At 38.4% G+C, this 22761-nt stretch overlaps 2 protein-coding genes across 4 annotated transcripts in view; both read right to left on the reverse strand.

The window, feature by feature from the left end:
* LOC120419089 (uncharacterized) overlaps positions 1-21093 on the reverse strand; it is a 44526-nt gene extending 23433 nt beyond the window's left edge. Inside the window, exon 1 of one of the 3 annotated variants that reach the window (XM_052709452.1) lies at positions 21022-21093. The gene's annotated coding sequence lies outside the window, so the exon portion shown is untranslated. Of the gene's footprint in view, positions 1-20898 lie in introns of all 3 variants that reach the window. The other 2 variants (XM_039581673.2, XM_052709451.1) reach the window with 2 other exon arrangements.
* LOC120419092 (general odorant-binding protein 19d-like) lies at positions 2806-3382 on the reverse strand. The gene is made up of 2 exons (XM_039581679.2): positions 3240-3382; positions 2806-3177 (listed from the first exon to the last, which is right to left on the reverse strand). The coding sequence occupies exons 1-2, from the start codon at positions 3294-3296 to the stop codon at positions 2821-2823; spliced, it is 414 nt and encodes a 137-aa protein (XP_039437613.1). The 5' UTR covers positions 3297-3382; the 3' UTR covers positions 2806-2820.
* Positions 21094-22761: the final 1668 nt, after the last annotated feature.

A 22761-nucleotide genomic window follows, 5' to 3' on the forward strand; every position in this document is an offset into this window, starting at 1 on the left:
TATGGGGGATGCAAAACCGAGGCGTGCATAACCGAGGCACAGAGCTTATGGGATTTTAGCTATATGGGAGACATGGGCTTTAATCGTATGAAAAATCATGCAAACATCAAAAAATTATAGTGTTTTGGAATCAGGATGATGTCAGCTATCCATTAAAATTAAAAATTCATGACAATTTTCACAAAAATAAGTATTTTTCCTGTATTTTGAAAATGCATTTTTTTCTCTAAAGAAACCAAAAATGTATTGTTATTGCAATATGAGTATTAAATGATCAGTTTTTTTTCATTCATTTCGAATGTTAATTTTTTTTTCAAACACCCAAATTTTCACAAAACTAAGTATTTTTGAAATAAAATACTAAAAATTTCTGTTTTTACAATATGGGTATCAAACGATCATGGTTAATTCAAACATTTTGAATGTAATAACAACATTTTTTGAAAATACTCAAAATTATCACAAAACTACGTATTTTCGAAAAAAATACTCAAAATTTCCGTTTTTACAATTTGGGTATCAAGAGATCGGGATGTTTTCATACATTTCGCATGTAATAACAATATTTTTTGAAAATACTCAAAATTTTCACAAAACTACGTATTTCCGAAAATATACTCAAAAATTTCAGTTTTTTTTTTTCAATTTGGTTATCAAACGATCGGGATTTTTTCATACATTTCAAAAGTTATTAAAAAAAATGAAAATACTCAAAATTTTCACAAAACTTCGTATTTTACCCATATTGTAAAAACTGAAATTTTGAGTATTTTTTCGAAAATAAGTAGATTTGTGAAAATTTTAATATTTTCACAAATTTGCATTATAACTTTTGAAATGTGTAAAAAAATCCCGATCATTTGATACCTATATTGTAAAAACTGAAATTTTGAGTTTTTTTTCGAAAGCACGGAGTTTTGTGAAAATTTTAAGTGTTTAAAAAAATGATTTTGCATTTGAAATGTATGAAAAAATTCCAATCATTTGATACCCATATTGCAATAACAAAAATTTGGAGTATTTTTTCGAGAAACATTGCATTTTCAAAATACAGGAAAAATACTTATTTTTCTGAAAATTGTCATGACATCATCCGATTCCAAAACACTATAATTTTTTGATGTTTGCATGATTTTTCTATAATTTTTTGATGTTTGCATGAGTTTTCATACGATTAAAGCCAATGTCTCCCATATAGCCAAAATAGCCATAAGTTATGTGCTTCAGTTAAGCACTGGACCATGCTTAACCGAGGCAGCTGAACAAACCAAAACCGAGGCGTGCAAAACCGAGGCATGTCTGTAGCTTGAAGTTTCGATAAGTAGTTCAAAAGTTATGTATAAAAATGTCTTTTCGCATACATTCGGATGTTAGAAAAGTTCCAAAAACCACTCTAGAACCAGTACGTTGTAATTCATTTGTTAGGTAATCAAAAGACCTTTCAAATGAGCCCAAATCATTCGAGATCTGGCAACTCTGTCTCGAGTTATGACCACTTAAAAGATATTAATGTACATTCAGAAGCCGGATCTAACATATCTGTACACAGTTGATTTTGGATTGGCATTTCAGTAAAATAATTAACTGAATGCGATGTAATTATCACTTTTGCTGAAATTCGGTAATGAACAAAACATTGCTGAAAAATCAGTAACTGCATTTCTGTCAAACTGAAATGTCACTTATGACTTATTGTTTGGATGCTGCCGAGAGAATCCTCTTACAAACATGTTGTTTTTTTTTTATTTTGTATTGTTATCTTTAGAAACCAAGGTAAGAAAAATGGTAATAACAAATGCCTCGATACTAACCACCTGTTTTTTAGATTTGGACGATTGATGAAATAAATGTATAAATAACAGTACTGGAAACATTTTCAATGACAAGCAAAATCAAATTTTGATTACTGAAATACCAGCAACGATTGCTGAATCTTCAGCAAATGATCTGTCAAACTGCCACAAGAAAATGATTGAAATTCAGTTGTTTTGACAACCATTTTACTGAAATTTCAGTAAATCATCTGTTAAAGTGACAAATGTCAGTTAACTGAGTATTCAGTGAAATCTAAATTACTGAATCGTTTACTGAAATTTCAGTAGATGAAAATTCAGTAAAACTTACTGAATTTCAGTAAAAAAATGGTGTGTATGTAATCAATGTAAACTGGATCGATCATTCGACCCATTTTAATTTATAATAGACCTGTCCAGCCGTTCCAAGAGATTGAAGATTTGCGAGCGTCTGTTTATAAGAAGTGAGGAAGGCTCCAACCGCATTGGTAGATAATGACCAAAACTTGATTATGGCTTAGATTTTTTTTCGATTTTCCACTTTAATTAATTGTCCCGTGATTTTTTAACAGTTGAGTAAAGAAAAATGGCATAGATTATGGAACTATTTTGTGTCGAAAACTATTTTGTTTTGAATTTTTAGTTCGCCATCAAAACGGGCGTCTAATATAACATACGTGTCCTGTGAAAACCAAATTTCCAAATTATCACCATTGCAGGCTGAAGGAGTCGTACCGCCGCTCCGTCACGAGATATCGATAAATGCTCACCCAAATCGAAGATAGGTCGGCGCAACTGCTGTATGATTAGGTGACCCGATCAATATCTCGAAAAACGCATAAATTTGTCATTCAATCAACAAGTTGTTTAGAGATAGTCCAACAATAAGTGTAGAGTTCGTTTCAAGACTTGTAAGCCACGTGCATTTTTGGGTAATCGCCACAATAAGAGTTCATTGATTGGAAGTCAATTCATCTTTTTTTTACTGTAACTAATCAAAATCTTCCTCTACTACACAGCAAACTCCTCAAGCGTCCTTCGACACGCACTTCTCCATGCCCTGCTTGATACACTCGGCAATGTCCGCGCCCAGCTGGCACCGGTCCTCGTTGGTAATCTTCTCGCACTCGGCGGCGATTTCCTCCGCCTTGCGGCGGTTCTCCTCGCCCGAACCCACGATCGCCTCACTGTGCTTCAGGAAGCCCTCCTTCAGGAACTTCTTCCCGTCGGACAGCCCGAACTGCACCTGGACGCACGAAAACAGACACTTTTGGGTTTGCGTTTCCGGCATGCGTCCTTCGGCCAGGACGTCCACGTCCTCGTCGGAGGCTCCCTCGCTGGCCTTGCAGGCCTGGGCCGCGTTCCGGATCATTTGCTTGTCGGCCTGGGTGATGATTGCTTAGGGGTTAGTCTGGTTTGTTGAATAGTTTTGAGCGTTATAGTTACCTTGGAATAGGCCAGTGCCAAGACCAACAAGAGTCCAATCAAGTAGAAGCTTTTCATTTTGACTAAGAATTTCCAACCTTCAAATCTAAATCAACTGAATGTTTGCTCAGCGATTCGTTTCGACATTTATACTCTTCAAAATAATCATTGCAGTCGGTTTAGACATGAATCAGATTATTTTTAATCATTGGTCTTCATTTCCGTCAATAAGCGTTTTAGGCCAGATTATCTTAGACAAACTTTTTTTTTTTTTTTTGAATTAAATATACTTTATTGAATCTTTCTTATAATAATTACATTTGGTTTACATAATAAGTGGTCAGCTGTGGCTCTTCAGCTTTAGTTTGCTTTTCGTGATTTAAACACTGTTCATTTTTATAACTTTAAAAGTATATGATTTATCATTTTTGTAACACTAGGTACAATGAGGAAAAAAAAAATGTTAAGAAAACATAACCTAACCTAAAACTAACTTAATCTTACCATAAACTAAACCAATCCTTGAATCAAGGGGTATTCAGATATAGCACATTTTGCCCTGAATTTCAAACATTTTTCTTGAATCTTCTGATCCAACATTTTAACTTCTGCTAATTCATGAACCTCACTTGATCTTGTCCAGCCAGGAACATTCAAAACCATTTTGAGTACCTTGTTTTGGACACGCTGGAGCTTCAATTTATGAGTTCTAGCGCAGCACTCCCAAACAGGTACTGCATACTCAATAACGGGGTAAATTATTTGTTTGTAAACTGCTAACTTATTTTTCAAAGATAGCTTTGATTTTCTGTTAATTAAAGGATACAAACACCTGATGAGAATGCTGCACTTGTTCAATATTTTATCTACATGCTGCCGAAACAAAAGTTTCGAGTCAAGTATGAGACCTAAATAGACAACTTCCTTTGACCAGGGTATCGAAACATCATTCATTTTAATCAAAACATCATCCTTTGGGACAAATCTGGCCGATTTGGAAAGTGGAAAAATGATGGTTTGAGTTTTGGCTGCATTTATGCGAATTTTCCAGTCGCCAAAGTATTCGGAAAGAACGTCAAGACCCTTCTGAAGACGGCCAACTAAATATCTGGTTATTTTACCCTTATAAATAACGGCAGTGTCATCAGCAAAAAGTGACAACACACCATTACCAGGAAGAGTAGGCAAATCAGATGTAAAAATATTGTACAGAAGTGGGCCAAGAATACTTCCTTGGGGAACCCCAGCATCAATGTTGAATAATCCAGAAGCAATCCCATTCAGAAAAACCTTGAACGATCTCTCCGAAAGATAGTGCTGGATAATTTTGATAAGATACATTGGAAAACCGTATAAATATAGTTTATGTATCAAACCATCATGCCAAACATTGTCAAAAGCCTTCTCAACATCCAACAAAGCCATAGCAGTTGATTTAGACTCAAGCTTGTTCTGCTTGATGATTTTGGTTACTCTCGTAAGCTGATGAGCAGTATTATGTCCCTTTCGGAAGCCAAACTGCTCGTTCAAAATTATATTATTATCGTTGGTAAAATCCAAAAGCCTTGAATAGATGACCTTCTCAAAGAGTTTGGACAGACTACTCAAAAGACTAATGGGGCGATAACTTGTTGGCGATGTTGGATCTTTTTGAGGCTTCAAAATTGGTATGACTTTGCCCAGCTTCCAATTGGTGGGGAAGTAACCAAGTTGCAAACATTTATTGAAAATATTGGCTAGATGTTGAAAGAACTGATCACTCTGTTTTTTCAACACCAGATTAAAAATGTTATCAAAGCCTGGAGCTTTCATATTTTTCATTTGTTTAACTGCAACTTTGACTTCCTCACCAGAAACATGGGAATCTGCAGGAAATTCAAAGGTAGAGTCATTGATTGTTGAAATACTATTGGCAACTGATGTTTCTTTACGGCTGGTCATGGAAGCGCCAAGATTATGTGAACTAACAAAATGAAGCCCAAGTGCATTTGCCTTTTCCTCGGATGTAATCAAAGGAGAATCCTCAACAATAAGAGGAGGAATAGGCTTTGGTTTGTTTTTAAGAACTTTTGAAAGTTTCCAAAATGGTTTTGAATAATTCCCAAGCTGGCTTACATGTTTTGAAAATTCTTGATTTCTGATATTGTCAAGTCGGTCTTGTATGATTTTGTTCAAATTGTTCACTGAAATCTTTTTGTCATAGTCCCCAGTCCGTTGATATTGTCTCCTATAAACATTCCTAAGTCTAATCAAGTGTTTAGTATCTACGTCAATATCAGTTACCTTAAAATTAACAGGAACCTCTCGAACGTTGGCAGCCTCTGCTTGGTTGATAGCCTGCTGGATCACCTCCAGCGAACGATCAATATCGGCAGAAGTTTCCGGGTGTTGATCATAGTCGATGTTGCTGTCGACCACTTGCTGAAACTGCTGCCAGTCAACGTTGTGGTAATCTTTCCGGGTTGGTTGCCGCTGCGGAGTAACGGATGCTCCAACCTCCACAACCACCGGATAGTGATCAGAACTCAACTCTTCAAACACCTCAGGATGAGCCACGTTCTCAGCCATATTGGTAATGAAGAAGTCGATGATTGAGTGATTCCCAGACCGAGCCACCCTCGTTGGACGATCCGGACTCACAACGTTGTAGTATCCGTTTTGCAGATCGTTGTGCAGAATCACTCCGTTCCGATTCCTCCTGCTGTTGCCCCAAACTTCATGCTTCGCGTTGAGGTCACCAGCGATGATGTACTTTGCGCTCCGCCGTGTCAGCTTCTGGATATCGCTCTTCAGTTTTGCTGCTGAACCATCTCTGGCATTCACCTGACGTGGGCAGTATGCAGCAATGAAGAGTACTGGGCCAACCGAAGTGGAAATTTCCACCCCAACGGCCTCGATGATTTCCAGCTTGAAGTGTGGCAGCCGGCGAGGCTTGAGATCACGATGAACAGCGACAAGCACACCTCCTCCTCCAGAGGTGGTCCTATCGAGCTGCGTCGCGATCTTGTAGTTTTGCAGATAAACTTTTTCACCGGGCTTCAGATGAGTTTCCGTGATGGCAGCTACGTCGATCTCCTTCTCGCGAAGAAAATCCACCAGCTCTAAATTCTTCCTCCTAATGGAGCAAGCGTTCCAATTCAGCAGCTTGAGGAACCTACGATCCATACTGGATGACGAACGAGGTCAGCACTTCAATCTGCTGGGTCTTGGTTTTGCATCCACGCAGTGCAGCGGACATCTGTTTGAAAATATTGAGGAGTTCGGTTGAGGTGTAAAGATCATTACCATTTTCCTCAACTGCTGGTTCTTGGGTTGGTCTTGGCTCCTGGCTGAAGCCCAGTGGTGGCGGTCTCGGCTCCTGGCTGGAACCCGGCCGTGGATGATTCACCTCAGCTCTCTTCCTGGGATCCAACGGCAACGGTGCCAAGTTTGGGACCTGGCGTCGCGGTTGAAGAGGTGGAAAATTTTCCTCCGCCAGGGCTGGAGGAGTTCTACGACGCTGAGGCTGATTCTTCGTCGATGCTTGCTGCCGAATTTTCACGAACTCAGCTCTCTTGGGGCACTTTCGGTCGGTTGACGAGTGCTCACCGTTGCAGTTGAGGCACTTCACCAGCGAATCTTGGATGCACTGGGATGTGATGTGCGCATCGGTACCACATTTGGCGCAACGACGCTTCAAGTGGCAGTTCTTACCTCCGTGCCCGAAACCCAGGCAGTTGAAGCATTGTGTGACGTCACGATGCACTGGTCGGTATCGCTCCCACGACACGATAATGTTGAAAACCGCTCGAATTGCCTTAAGCTCAGGAAGCGTCGTCGATCCCTTAGCCAAATGCAGCAGGTAGAGCTGGTCACGGTACTTGATGTCTTTGTTGCGTCGGCTCATTTTGTGCACGGCCAACACATCCAGTTTCAAAACTTTTAGCTCGGCAGCTAATTCCTCCACTGGCATGTCGTACAGACCTCTGACGACGATTTTGTACGGCTTATCCATGGCGACATCATGGGTAAAGTACTCCGCCTCGTTTTCGGTCAAGTAATCCTTGACCAGTTGATAGTGCTGCCTGGATTGCACCAGCACCTTAAATCCGTCCTGACACAGACGAATGTTGCCTAGGACTTTCCCAGACTTGATGAGTTCAACCAGCCCCGCTCGAAAGTCGATCGTTGCTGCTGATTGCCGCACATATAAAGGAGGCAGTTTCTCCTTTCGCTGTTTCACTTCATTCTCCTTTGCTTCCGCTACCTGGTCCTCGTCAGGCAGTCCAGCGAACTTGTTGTTCTTCAATAGCTGCTCCTCGTGGGACGAAGAGTTCTCCTCCTCCTCATCCATCGGTACAGTACCGTCGCTCTTTTTCGTCTTTTTGCTGTTCGATGTCACTTCCAAAAGCACCTTCCTTTTGGAAATCCCCGGTTTTTGGCCATCAGTTGAGGCCTCAACCTTCCTTTTGGAAATTCCCACTTTTTTGCCTGCTTGAGCCGCAGGTAGGGCAATATTGCCGGCGTTTTGCGCCGGGACGCGACGAGTCATGTTGATTCAGACAACCTTCACCAACGAATGCTCGGATAACAATCCTTAGACAAACTTATTTTCAAAACACACATCAAAGTGCCAATTACGCTCATGATTCATATAGCTTCATGCGATTATATGAAACAACAAGTGTAATAACTCTGCAAAAGTTCAACATTCCCAGCTCGACATTCACGTTGATGAGCTTTTTTCATATTTCGAGCACCGGTAGGTACCATAACAGTTTTCTCTAGTTCTCGCAGTCTATTTTCGTCTGCCGGTTGGTTCAACCCGAATCACTTTTCTTCACGTTCTCTCCCATCGAGTTCTGTGCACTCCTGAAATACGGTCATAACACCACCAGCCAGCCAGAGAAAGATGAATATTTTTATCACTAACGCATTCCGAGGAATGCCACGTACGAGCCGGTCAGTACACTTTTATTCACTGACTTCACCATCTCTTACCGGTTCGTACGAGCGTGGTGTAGCACCGTAAGGTGACTTATGGGGACTAAAGTCAAGCTAGACCAGCACAGTTGATTTTGTGTGGCATCTTGCCGATGATACATACTTGCTGGTATCATGCCGGCAATAGCATATTGAAGAAGTTAAAGTAATAGTACTACCAATTAGTGCGTCCATCCCGGGATTTCCCGGGACAAAAATCCCGGGATTTTTCCAAAACCGGGAATTCCCGAATCCCGGGAATTTTCATAATTTGTCCCGGGAATTCCCGAAAATGAAAAAAAAAATCAAATTTTGGTCTGAAAATTCAAATTTTGTTGTAGACATAGATGAACAGTAAAAAAAATAGTAATCGATACGAACTTTAAAGCATTAAAATTTGTATTCGGCTTTAATTTGACTGATAAGGAAAAATTGATTAAAATTATGTCATAGATCCGCAAAATGCCTGGTGCTTTAAATATTTTCTATTTAATTTTACGTAGTTTTGAAGACTATTTATCATATTTTTATTTATGATATTAAAATTGAAAATTATCATCTTAAAAATTATTTTTCATCAAACTCCGGATTTTGGGGCAAGTAACGAAATAAGACAGCTATTTAAGAAAAAAAAATTGAATCGTATTTTGAATAACTTCGGTTAAAACAGGAACAGAAAAAATTTAGTACACCGATTTCCAAATGTATTGCTCTGAAATCTCCTGTACCTTTTCAGTCTGTATTCCTGTTTTTCCCTAGTTGGCGGTAGTTACTTAAAGAGAATTATTAAAATATGTTTTTTGCAATTCCGTCGTGAAACTACTTACTTTTCCTGTCATTCTTGAACGACGAAATAGCCCAGAATCGAATAGCAACACTTTTCAAAATAAATGCTGAAAAGTTCTACTTTTCAGCACTCAAATGGGTGCTGAAAAGTTGAACTTTTCAGCACTTGTTACGAAAAGTAACACTTTTCAACATTTTTTTTGATTTAAACGATTTATTGACAAAATACATAAAAATTTGACATAAAATTTCACTCAGTTTTTTGGAATTGCAAAAAATGTTGTATGGAACTCGTTGCAAAACTTGATTTTTTCTCGGTGAACCTCGTTGGATAAATGTGCGACTCGTGCTGAAAAAATCCTCTTTCCGCAACTTGTTGCATAAACTACTATTATATTAAATAAAACATTCAAAAGTTATCTAAAATTTTGCATTGACTGTTTTTTTTTTCAAATATGAAGGACAATAGCTTATAGGACCTTTTTGTTAAAAAAAACTCTTGTTTTGTTGTCACTTCTCGTTTTTGTAGATATTTTCAAAGAAATTTGTCTAGCTTTTCTAGTTATGGCATATATTAAAATATAAAGAAGACATTTATTTATAAAACACTTATTTAATTTGAATGACATTGAAAATTTAAATTTGAACTTTTTTTTAAATAAAAAAAAACAATTTTAATTTCTTTTAAGCTATTTAAAAACCGTCGTCCTTGTTTAGATTGATGTGTAGATTGTCACCAATTAGTATTATTGAGCTTGAAAACATATCAAATATTATGAAAACATACATTTTATGACTGCTTCAAAAATTTCCCGGGATCCCGGGAATTCCCGGGATTTCAAAAATATTTTTCCCGTTTCCCGGGAAATTCCAAACCCGGGAAAATTGGACGCCCTACTACCAATGAACGAATAGTTGTCCCACCTGAATTTTGGGAGCCTTTAAAAAAAATTAAACCGCATTGTATCACTAAAGAACAAGTCAACATTCATTGTGCGTTATATCATTTTGACATAAAAGCTATTAACAAAACTAACTTAATCCACCTACGTGGTTGGTGTCTTCCTCATTGCATACCTAATATTGACCACAGGAAAGATCCGGAAATAATTTTCACCTAGATTTTTTTTTTGTGCGCAGGTTTTAGCTATGGAACCAACTAAGTTCAGTTATGATCTAGTATCAAAATGTATTGACAGAGTTGCTAGATCTTCGATCTTTTTGACTCGTTTGGAAGGTCTTTCAATCCTATCCAACGAAAGGTTGGATGATGGATCCGGTCATAGTTTTTGTACAGATAAGTGAGTTCCGGCATCAGAATATCACTTAAGTGGTCGTAACATGAGACAGGGTTGTCAGATCTTCAGTATTTTAGACTCGTTTGAAAGGTCTTTTGATTACCTATCCAACGGTCATTCATCTAACATCCGGATATTAGCAAAAACACATTTGTATACATAGCTTTTGAACTATTTATCAAAAACTAAGTGACAATTTTTACACACATCCAGACAGACATTTGCTTAGTTTTCGATTCTGAGTCAATATGTATTCGTTAAGGTGGGTCTATGAGCTTAATGCAAAAAGTTCATTTTTAGTGCAGTATTATAACCTTATGTCAGTAAGGAAGACAAAAGCTGAATTAATCCACCTATGTGGGTGCTGCTTTCCTCACTTATTAAAATTATATCATACAGAAGGTCCGGAAATAATGTTTATCTAAAATAATCATTCTCTTGAAACCATGTGCGCAACAAACTTCGATTTTGATAACTAAGTAAACTTAGTCAAATTAAGATCTACCATAAAAAATCAAATAAATATTACTTAAGTGGTCATAACTCATAACTTGAGACAGATTTGCCAGATATTTGAACTTCTAAACATCACTTAAGTGGTCATAACTTGGGACAGATCTTCGAACTTTTATATTCGTCTTGCAGGTCTCTCGATTACCTATACAACGATGCCTAAAATGATGATATTTTAGAAAATCACAGTCACTTATCTAACATCTGGATTTATACAAAATCAATTGTGACAATTATACTTTTCTGTGTGATGTACTGCCCATGTTCGCATAAATGTCCCATATGCAAAAACAGCAAGCTGAGAAAAACGCATATGAAGTTTGTCCCATACATAAGGCTACGTGTTAAGTTTTCACGAAAAAACTGGATTCCTCCTGATTTCTAGAACAAAGTACTGGATGTTATAGGCTCTTTTGAAAGAGCACACGATTTTGAACCAAACTGCATCAAAAACTCGAAATTGATGAAAATGCATATGGGACATTTATGCGATCAGGGGCAGTGTACTTCCTTAGATTTCCCAAAATTGAGCCAACATAAGTATCAAGTTAATCTTTTTGAAACTTAAATACTTCAAAAAAGGGATGGATTATAATAATCGCTAGGGCTTTTTATTATTGATAGCTTGAAAAGCCTTTCACCTTGGCTTATCCGAAATTTTAGTGAAACCTTCCGATAATATGCTTCCAACATTAATTTTGTTGTGTCTGCATAACCCGTATAGCCCGCATTATTTTCTAGTCATTGCATTAGTATGAAAACTATCCACCAGCTTTAATTTTGACTTTTTGGTAGACAATTTCAATTGCTAATTGATGAAGATCGCAGATGCTAGTGGGCTAACTATTTTAAAAAATCTATGAACCATCTATTTAAAAAAAAAACAAATTAATTCAGGCACGGAAATCATTCATAAATATCTGTTTATAAATGACTTATTTTTTGAAGATTTCTTTACATAAATTAAAACTATGTATAAATATACCTTGTAGGACAACGTCAAATTATATTTCTTTTCTATTGTAAACCAAACAAACATATTTTGCAGATCCTGTAAAAGAAAAAAAATCGTCGCACAAAGGTGGAATTTTTAAATAAGTTTAAAAAAAGAACTAAAAAATCCGTCCTTACTTGCAAGCAAATAATCATAGCTTGTAAAATGTTCTTCTTTGTACTGAAAATTATGTGTATGTCACTCTTTTTTACGTAAAATCGTTGATTTATTTTTTTATTGAAGACAAAGGTTTTTAAAGTTTGTTTAATGCTTTTATTATAGAAATAATAAAATAATAAAAAAAACGTTTCAATTGTTGACATTTTCAGGAGTTATTTTGATTTATATAAGAATTAGTGATTTAAAAAATAACTCATGAAAGTACAAACAGTAGGATAGAGGACCCAGAAATCGCCCACTTTATAGTGGCAATGTAGGAAATTTGATGAGAATTTAATGACAATTGATGGTTTTTGGTTCTATTTGTTGTAGAACGATGATAAACTTTTTGATTTTAAGTTTCCACAAGGTTTTTATCATTTACATGTTCAGTTTTGATAAAGTGCTCTGAAGAGCCTATTTTCATCAGGAAACTTTCAATTAGTACTAGAAATGAATCAATATGTGAACCTGCATAATAAAATCAACGAAAAAAAAGTTTGCAAAATACAGATTTAATCCAGTAGGTGGGCGAAAACTGGAGCAGGGTGAAAACTGGGTCCTCTACCCTATTTTCTACATTTTATGTAATATATTAATCTTCAAAACAAACTAAAATTATTCTCATTTATTTTTAAGATTTGATTATTGTTGAATCTAATGATTCAAATAAAAAGATTCTAAACAAGTAAAATTTGTAAGAAATATTTGTTTAGGCATTCCTGTCAAAAGCTTTGCTGAAGAAAAATAAAAGTATTTCAATGTATATAAATTTATATATCTGACTTACTTTACGAGAGCTTTTTCATCCTTTCGTTGAATAAAAATCAGGGAGTTTCAAGTCCTTAAAAATTGTATTAAAAAAACTCAAATGAACTAATATAAAATTTGAATTTTGAAAATTTTGTTTGTTTTTTTTTTTTGCTACAGTCAAATTTCAACAGTTTTTGACAACTTGAAAAATTTACTATGGGCAACGTATTTTGATACATTCATAGATAATATGCTTAAAATTGTGTTATTTCCTAATTTCCTAAAGTGTCTTCCTTAACCTGATCAAAAGTGTTAATTAAAAAGTTCTGTAACTTATCTATGAAAATAATATCAATTCAATTCAATTAGTTTTAATAAGTAAATAATCAATTCACGATTTCGTAATAGAGTTTCGGAGTTCGTTTCAAATATGATTTCTATAGTTTTTTTTGGTTTTGTTTAAGGAAAACTCTAAATTTGTACTGGGTAATTCTCTACCAACTCACACAAAATCGGGAAAAGTTGCCCCGACCCCTCTTCGATTTGCGTGAAACTTTGTCTTAAAGGGTTACTTTTGTCCCTGATCACGAATCCGAGGTCCATTTTTTGATACCTCGTGACGGAGGGGCGGTACGACCCCTTCCATTTTTAAACATGCGAAAAAAGAGATGTTTTTCAATAATTTTCAGCCTGAAACGGTGATGAGATAGAAATTTGTAGTCAAAGAGACTTTTATGTAAAATTAGTCATTGTTATCCGAGCATTCGTTGGTGAAGGTTGTCTGAATCAACATGACTCGTCGCGTCCCGGCGCAAAACGCCGGCAATATTGCCCTACCTGCGGCTCAAGCAGGCAAAAAAGTGGGAATTTCCAAAAGGAAGGTTGAGGCCTCAACTGATGGCCAAAAACCGGGGATTTCCAAAAGGAAGGTGCTTTTGGAAGTGACATCGAACAGCAAAAAGACGAAAAAGAGCGACGGTACTGTACCGATGGATGAGGAGGAGGAGAACTCTTCGTCCCACGAGGAGCAGCTATTGAAGAACAACAAGTTCGCTGGACTGCCTGACGAGGACCAGGTAGCGGAAGCAAAGGAGAATGAAGTGAAACAGCGAAAGGAGAAACTGCCTCCTTTTTATGTGCGGCAATCAGCAGCAACGATCGACTTTCGAGCGGGGCTGGTTGAACTCATCAAGTCTGGGAAAGTCCTAGGCAACATTCGTCTGTGTCAGGACGGATTTAAGGTGCTGGTGCAATCCAGGCAGCACTATCAACTGGTCAAGGATTACTTGACCGAAAACGAGGCGGAGTACTTTACCCATGATGTCGCCATGGATAAGCCGTACAAAATCGTCGTCAGAGGTCTGTACGACATGCCAGTGGAGGAATTAGCTGCCGAGCTAAAAGTTTTGAAACTGGATGTGTTGGCCGTGTACAAAATGAGCCGACGCAACAAAGACATCAAGTACCGTGACCAGCTCTACCTGCTGCATTTGGCTAAGGGATCGACGACGCTTCCTGAGCTGAAGGCAATTCGAGCGGTTTTCAACATTATCGTGTCGTGGGAGCGATACCGACCAGTGCATCGTGACGTCACACAATGCTTCAACTGCCTGGGTTTCGGGCACGGAGGTAAGAACTGCCACCTGAAGCGTCGTTGCGCCAAATGTGGTACCGATGCGCACATCACATCCCAGTGCATCCAAGATTCGCTGGTGAAGTGTCTCAACTGCAACGGTGAGCACTCGTCAACCGACCGAAAGTGCCCCAAGAGAGCTGAGTTCGTGAAAATTCGGCAGCAAGCATCGACGAAGAATCAGCCTCAGCGTCGTAGAACTCCTCCAGCCCTGGTGGAGGAAAATTTTCCACCTCTTCAACCGCGACGCCAGGTCCCAAACTTGGCACCGTTGCCGTTGGATCCCAGGAAGAGAGCTGAGGTGAATCATCCACGGCCGGGTTCCAGCCAGGAGCCGAGACCGCCACCACCGGGCTTCAGCCAGGAGCCAAGACCAACCCAAGAACCAGCAGTTGAGGAAAATGGTAATGATCTTTACACCTCAACCGAACTCCTCAATATTTTCAAACAGATGTCCGCTGCACTGCGTGGATGCAAAACCAAGACCCAGCAGATTGAAGTGCTGACCTCGTTCGTCATCCAGTATGGATCGTAGGTCCCTCAAGCTGCTGAATTGGAACGCTTGCTCCATTAGGAGGAAGAATTTAGAGCTAGTGGATTTTCTTCGCGAGAAGGAGATCGACATAGCCGCCATCACGGAAACTCATCTGAAGCCCGGTGAAAAAGTTTATCTGCAAAACTACAAGATCGCGACGCAGCTAGATAGGACCACCTCTGGAGGAGGAGGTGTGCTTGTCGCTGTTCATCGTGATCTCAAGCCACGCCGGCTGCCACACTTTAAGCTGGACATCATCGAGGCCGTTGGAGTGGAAATTCCCACTTCGGTTGGCCCAGTACTCTTCATTGCTGCATACTGTCCACGTCAGGTGAATGCCAGAGATGGTTCAGCAGCAAAACTGAAGAGCGATATCCAGAAGCTGACACGGCGGAGCGCAAAGTACATCATCGCTGGTGACCTCAACGCGAAACATGAAGTTTGGGGCAACAGCAGGAGGAATCGGAACGGAGTGATTCTGCACAACGATCTGCAAAACGGATACTACAACGTTGTGAGTCCGGATCGTCCAACGAGGGTGGCTCGGTCTGGGAATCACTCAATCATCGACTTCTTCATTACCAATATGGCTGAGAACGTGGCTCATCCTGAGGTGTTTGAAGAGTTGAGTTCTGATCACTATCCGGTGGTTGTGGAGGTTGGAGCATCCGTTACTCCGCAGCGGCAACCAACCCGGAAAGATTACCACAACGTTGACTGGCAGCAGTTTCAGCAAGTGGTCGACAGCAACATCGACTATGATCAACACCCGGAAACTTCTGCCGATATTGATCGTTCGCTGGAGGTGATCCAGCAGGCTATCAACCAAGCAGAGGCTGCCAACGTTCGAGAGGTTCCTGTTAATTTTAAGGTAACTGATATTGACGTAGATACTAAACACTTGATTAGACTTAGGAATGTTTATAGGAGACAATATCAACGGACTGGGGACTATGACAAAAAGATTTCAGTGAACAATTTGAACAAAATCATACAAGACCGACTTGACAATATCAGAAATCAAGAATTTTCAAAACATGTAAGCCAGCTTGGGAATTATTCAAAACCATTTTGGAAACTTTCAAAAGTTCTTAAAAACAAACCAAAGCCTATTCCTCCTCTTATTGTTGAGGATTCTCCTTTGATTACATCCGAGGAAAAGGCAAATGCACTTGGGCTTCATTTTGTTAGTTCACATAATCTTGGCGCTTCCATGACCAGCCGTAAAGAAACATCAGTTGCCAATAGTATTTCAACAATCAATGACTCTACCTTTGAATTTCCTGCAGATTCCCATGTTTCTGGTGAGGAAGTCAAAGTTGCAGTTAAACAAATGAAAAATATGAAAGCTCCAGGCTTTGATAACATTTTTAATCTGGTGTTGAAAAAACAGAGTGATCAGTTCTTTCAACATCTAGCCAATATTTTCAATAAATGTTTGCAACTTGGTTACTTCCCCACCAATTGGAAGCTGGGCAAAGTCATACCAATTTTGAAGCCTCAAAAAGATCCAACATCGCCAACAAGTTATCGCCCCATTAGTCTTTTGAGTAGTCTGTCCAAACTCTTTGAGAAGGTCATCTATTCAAGGCTTTTGGATTTTACCAACGATAATAATATAATTTTGAACGAGCAGTTTGGCTTCCGAAAGGGACATAATACTGCTCATCAGCTTACGAGAGTAACCAAAATCATCAAGCAGAACAAGCTTGAGTCTAAATCAACTGCTATGGCTTTGTTGGATGTTGAGAAGGCTTTTGACAATGTTTGGCATGATGGTTTGATACATAAACTATATTTATACGGTTTTCCAATGTATCTTATCAAAATTATCCAGCACTATCTTTCGGAGAGATCGTTCAAGGTTTTTCTGAATGGGATTGCTTCTGGATTATTCAACATTGATGCTGGGGTTCCCCAAGGAAGTATTCTTGGCCCACTTCTGTACAATATTTTTACATCTGATTTGCCTACTCTTCCTGGTAATGGTGTGTTGTCACTTTTTGCTGATGACACTGCCGTTATTTATAAGGGTAAAATAACCAGATATTTAGTTGGCCGTCTTCAGAAGGGTCTTGACGTTCTTTCCGAATACTTTGGCGACTGGAAAATTCGCATAAATGCAGCCAAAACTCATACCATCATTTTTCCACTTTCCAAATCGGCCAGATTTGTCCCAAAGGATGATGTTTTGATTAAAATGAATGATGTTTCGATACCCTGGTCAAAGGAAGTTGTGTATTTAGGTCTCATACTTGACTCGAAACTTTTGTTTCGGCAGCATGTAGACAAAATATTGAACAAGTGCAGCATTCTCATCAGGTGTTTGTATCCTTTAATTAACAGAAAATCAAAGCTATCTTTGAAAAATAAGTTAGCAGTTTACAAACAAATAATTTACCCCGTTATTGAGTATGCAGTACCTGTTTGGGAGTGTTGCGCTAGAACTCATAAATTGAAGCTCCAGCGTGTCCAAAATAAGGTACTCAAAATGGTTTTGAATGTTCCTGGCTGGACAAGATCAAGTGAGGTTCATGAATTAGCAGAAGTTAAAATGTTGGATCAGAAGATTCAAGAAAAATGTTTGAAATTCAGGGAAAAATGTGCTATTTCTGAATACCCCTTGATTCAAGGATTGGTTTAGTTTATGGTAAGATTAAGTTAGTTTTAGGTTAGGTTATGTTTTCTTAACATTTTTTTTCCTCATTGTACCTAGTGTTACAAAAATGATAAATCATATACTTTTAAAGTTATAAAAATGAACAGTGTTTAAATCACGAAAAGCAAACTAAAGCTGAAGAGCCACAGCTGACCACTTATTATGTAAACCAAATGTAATTATTATAAGAAAGATTCAATAAAGTATATTTAATTCAAAAAAAAAAAAAATTATGTAAAATTAGACGCCCGATTTGATGGCGTACTAAGAATTCCGAAAAAACGTATTTTTCATCGAAAAAAACACATTTTTTTTTAAATTCTCCCATTTTCCGTTACTTGACTGTAAATTGTTTTGGAACATGTCATTTTATGGGAAATTTAATGTACTTTTCGAATCTTTATTGACCCAGAAGGGTAATTTGTTTCATTTAGAGCAAAATTTTTCATTTTAAAATTTTGTGTTTTTTCTAACTTTGCAGAGTTATTTTTTAGAGTGTAACAATGTTCTACAAAGTTGTAGAGCAGACAAATACAAAAATTTTGATATATAAACATAATGGGTTTGCTTATAAACATCACGAGTTATCGTGATTTTACGAAAAAAAGTTTTGAAAAAGTTACTTTTTGCGTTTCTCTTTGTTTCGTCGTCCGTGTCTGTCGCGGGTGATCATGAACGGCCATGATCGATGACGACCAACTTATTCAAAACTTTTTTTCGTCAAATCGCGATAACTCGTGATGTTCATAAGCAAACCCCTTATGTCGATATATCAAAATGTTTGTAATTGTCTGCTCTACAACTTTGTAGAACATTGTTACACTCTAAAAAATAACCCTGCAAAGTTAGAAAAAAACACGAAATTTTAAAATGAAATATTTTGTTCTAAATGAAAAAATGGCCCTTATGGGTCAATGTAGATTCAAAAAGTACATTAAATTTCCCATAAAATGACATGTTCCAATTTTTTTTACAGTCGAGTAACGGAAAATGGAAGAGTTTTTAAAACTATTTTAGTGTTTTTTTCGATGAAAAATACGTTTTTTTCGGAATTCTGAGTACGTTATCAAATCGGGCGTCTAATTTTACATAAAAGTCCCTTTGACATCAAATTTCTATCTCATCACCGTTTCAGGCTGCAAATTATTGAATAACACCTCTTTTTTCGCATGTTCAAAAATGGAAGGGGTCGTACCGCCCCTCCGTCACGAGATATCAAAAAACGGACCTCGGATTCGTGATCAGGGACAAAAGTTACCCCTTAGGACAAAGTTTCACGCAAATCGAAGAGGGGTCGGGGCAACTGCTGTGTGAGTTGGCGGAGAATTACCCTACTACAATTAATTTTTATGTAATTGGATATTCTCAAAAGAAAAATAATTTAAAAAAAACCTTCGAAATTTGACTAAAAACATAGCGTATTCAGTAAATCAACAAATTACAAATAAAAAAATCAGACCGATGAAGAGTGGAAAGGATAAACGCCTCCATAGCCTTGCCGGGACCGTGGTGTAGGGGTAAGCGTGATTGCCTCTCACCCAGTCGGCCTGGGTTCGATCCCAGACGGTCCCGGTGGCATTTTTCGAGACGAGATTTGTCTGATCACGCCTTCCGTCGGAAGGGAAGTAAATGTTGGTCCCGGACTAACATAAAAAAAGGTTAGGTCGTTAGCTCAGTCCAGGTGTAGGAGTCGTCTCCCTGGGTCCTGCCTTAGTGGAGTCGCTGGTAGGCAGTTGGACTCACAATCCAAAGGTCGTCAGTTCGAATCCCGGGGTGGATGGAAGCTAAGGTGTAAAAAGAGGTTTGCAATTGCCTCAACAATCAAGCCTTCGAACACCTAGTTTCGAGTAGGAATCTCGCAATCTAGAACGCCAAGGCAATGCTGTAGAGCGAATAATTTGATTTTTTTTTGAAGCCTTACATTTTGGTAAAATTTGTTTCCCATGATAATGGGCTGCATATTTTTGAGTGTAATATTACATAATGTCATGCAAAATTTATTTTACACTCAGGCCTTTTACATACAGCTGTATTATTGTTTTTTTTTTTTTTTTGCTGTTTGGGCTAAATTTCGAATGATTGGAAATTGTACAACATTTCGGGGAAATGTTGATAAACTGTCTAAGAACAGTTTGTTGTTTAGAAATTACGAGAGTTATATCGTTTTAGGTTAATTGCCACTCACACTGACGGTACTCATAACTCTCTGAAAATTGAAGAGTATACATATTGTTATAAAATGGATTTGTGATTTTTTTTCAAATTTACTTTTGGCATTTGTAAAACCAGAAAAACTGTGGGCAAGAATCTTCACGAATATCCACTACAAACTCCTGACAAAACTCTATCTCCGGCACTGCTTCTAAACCATCACAACACATTCGTAGCCTGCCAGCTAGAACCCGTAGTGGATGCTGCGTCTGCTGTTAGCTCTGCACTACCCAGCACTATAGTCACTGCAGCAAAAACGAGACAGCAAAACCCGGAAAAGTTCACCATTCTAGCATCTGAAGCCACGTGGGTGCAAGTGGAAGGGATCATGTTTGGTAGCCGTCGCTTCCTCCCACCACCCCATTTGCGCCAGTTGGGTGGTAGAGAATTTTCCCGTTTGTCATCTCGCACTGCTGCTGCTGGTGTAGCAAAACTAAAATGTCTGTATTTGTGAAACTCTTCTGTGATTCTGTCGGTGGGGGACGTCACGTCTTTCTGACAGCCTGCAGCAGGGTACATTGCACCAACGGGGAAAAACTATCTGTGAACTACGGAAAATTGAAGTATTTTGAAGCGCTTTATGATGTGCGTTTTATGAGATTATAATACTGAATTGTTTAAACTTCTTTCACAGTTCAGCATCAGCAAGATAGCTAAATCACACTTTAAAGTTTCTGATGATCAGAACAATTTCAAATAAGTTGAATTTTCATCTTTTTTTATTAAGACTCGCTGAAGACTTTATTATCTTCCAGAAAACGTGTATCCATAAAACAGGCACTAGTCACATCCATTCTCGAATCAATCACTACTTGAGTTTTCTTCTCGTTGATGTCACGCACTTCTGCTCTGGAATAGTAGATCTCATCCTTTCAGCCGGAACAGAATGCAGATTTTCTAGCCGGGAACGAAGACGACTTGCCTTGGTGAAGAGACCCCAGAAGCGTAGTTTATTTTCGTTGTAGACCGAGGTGAGTGTTGTTACACACCGTATCGCGTTGGACATTTGAAAAAATGAGAACACTCTAGACGCACAAACACGTAGGGTAGCTGGACCAGTTTTGGGCTCTGGTTGGACTTTTCACTGAAACTTTTATTCTTCATATTTTAACTTTTGTAGTCCAAACAAATTTCAACGCAACTGTTTAACAACTGACACCATAACAAACCAACCCACCCTAGCTGCGAAGAAAATTCTACCCAAGAAAAGAAGGAAAACCCGGGGGAGGGAAAACAACTACTCCTCCTCCTCCACCACCAGCCACAAAAGTCAGCCTCTTTCACGCACGCACGCACTCACGAAAGTTCTGCCAGACGACGTCGACGCCGGCACGACCGCACACGACCGAGATTGGGGAAAAACTGGCGGCCGCCCGATCCCGAACGGGCGCGGAAAAACCTCGACCGAGAAAATTGGCTGAAAATTTTTATATAGACTGTGCCGGTAGAGAGCCACCCCCGAACCCCACGCCACTTGCCAAATCTCGCACTAGATTTTTCCCGTTGCCGGGGGACGAACGGCGGTGGCGGTGAGTTTTCCCTCCTCCTCTTGAGAGTGTGTTGGTGCGCGGTAAGATGCGTCGGATTTGCTGCTCGTGTCCGTTGTAATATGTGCCTTTACTGTGCGGGAGGAGAGATTTGCTAGTGTTGGGAAAGTGTTGCCAGAACAGTTCGATTTTGCTCAGTATTTTCTATTAAAACTGAGTATGAACTTTTTGCTTCTTTATCAAACCCGATCCCGATCAAAGATGATATAGGAAGGAATTCTTTGATTATTAGGGTGGGTACGTTTTTCAAAAAATATCTCCTATCAAGTTTTAGTATGGTTCCCCTTGTAGGGTAAGCCCATTGGGGCTCGCATGCCAAATATCAGATCATTTTGATGTAAACTGGCTGCGCGCATCAGGCTTAAAGTTTACATGGGAATTACTATGGGAAATTCGAACTTTTTAATCAAACGCTTCTACAGGTCTGGAAAAATCAAGCGCCAACTTCTGGTATGGTCAGGCCTACAGAGAATGGTCTGGAGAACACAAGGTGTATTTTTTCGAGACCTCAAAGATAAAAAAATCGGTATGTCTGATATTTGGCACTGTGAAAGATGGGCTCTTTCCTGACATTTTGCGGGGTATACCGAAATATTTCGTCGGGGGGTCTAGAACAACTTTTTTTTGAAGATTATTTTTAGATTTTATGGGATATTTGTTCAAAAAAATCACAGAAAATCGGTGCATTCATGTTGATATCACTCAAATTTCTTATGAATAATACCTTGGGGACTCTAAACAACTATATTTGACCAATATTTGACCAATAAAAAAATTCGAACCCAACTTACCAGTTCCTACCTTTCTTTGAAATTACTCCAAAATCCAAGCTGGAAACTCCGATACGACCGAAAGTGAATCTTTTCTTTGTACAATTTGTCATGAAATTACAGCAACACATTGCCCGGATACAAATTTGAGCAAAAAAAGCAAAACATAAATTATTTATTTAATAAGCTGGTTCCGAAAATTATTTTTTTGCAATTCCGTCGTGAAACTACTTACTTTTCCTGTCATTCTTGAACGACGAAATAGCCTACTTTTCTGTACCAAAAATAACAGAATCGAATAGCAGCACTTTTCAAAATAAATGCTGAAAAGTTCTAATTTTCAGCACTTAAATGGGTGCTGAAAAGTTCTAATTTTCAGCACATAAATGGGTGCTGAAAAGTTGAACTTTTCAGCACTTGTTTCGAAAAGTTACACTTTTCAACATTTTTTGATTTAAACGATTTATTGACAAAAAACATGAAAATTTGACATAAAATTTCACTCAGTGTATGTTTTTTGGAATTGCAAAAAATGTTGTATGGAACTCGTTGCAAAACTTCTTTTCTTCAGCACTCTTCGTATTTATCCAACCCGGTGAACCTCGTTGGATAAATGTACGACTCGTGCTGAAAAAATCCTCTTATTGCAACTTGTTACATAAACTACTATTTCAATCCTCTACCACATCACACTACTACATTTTAAAACATCAATCAATCAGA

Source organism: Culex pipiens, chromosome 3 (genome assembly GCF_016801865.2).
Source record: "Culex pipiens pallens isolate TS chromosome 3, TS_CPP_V2, whole genome shotgun sequence".
Lineage (NCBI taxonomy): Eukaryota > Metazoa > Arthropoda > Insecta > Diptera > Culicidae > Culex > Culex pipiens.

Excerpts from the sequence above, each read along its gene's own strand:
- LOC120419092 (XM_039581679.2), bottom strand. The coding sequence starts at position 3,296 with ATGAAAAGCTTCTACTTGATTGGACTCTTGTTGGTCTTGGCACTGGCC. Across the intron at positions 3,178-3,239 it reads TGGCACTGGCCTATTCCAAG|GCCGACAAGCAAATGATCCG; the intron begins GTAACTATAACG and ends ATCATCACCCAG.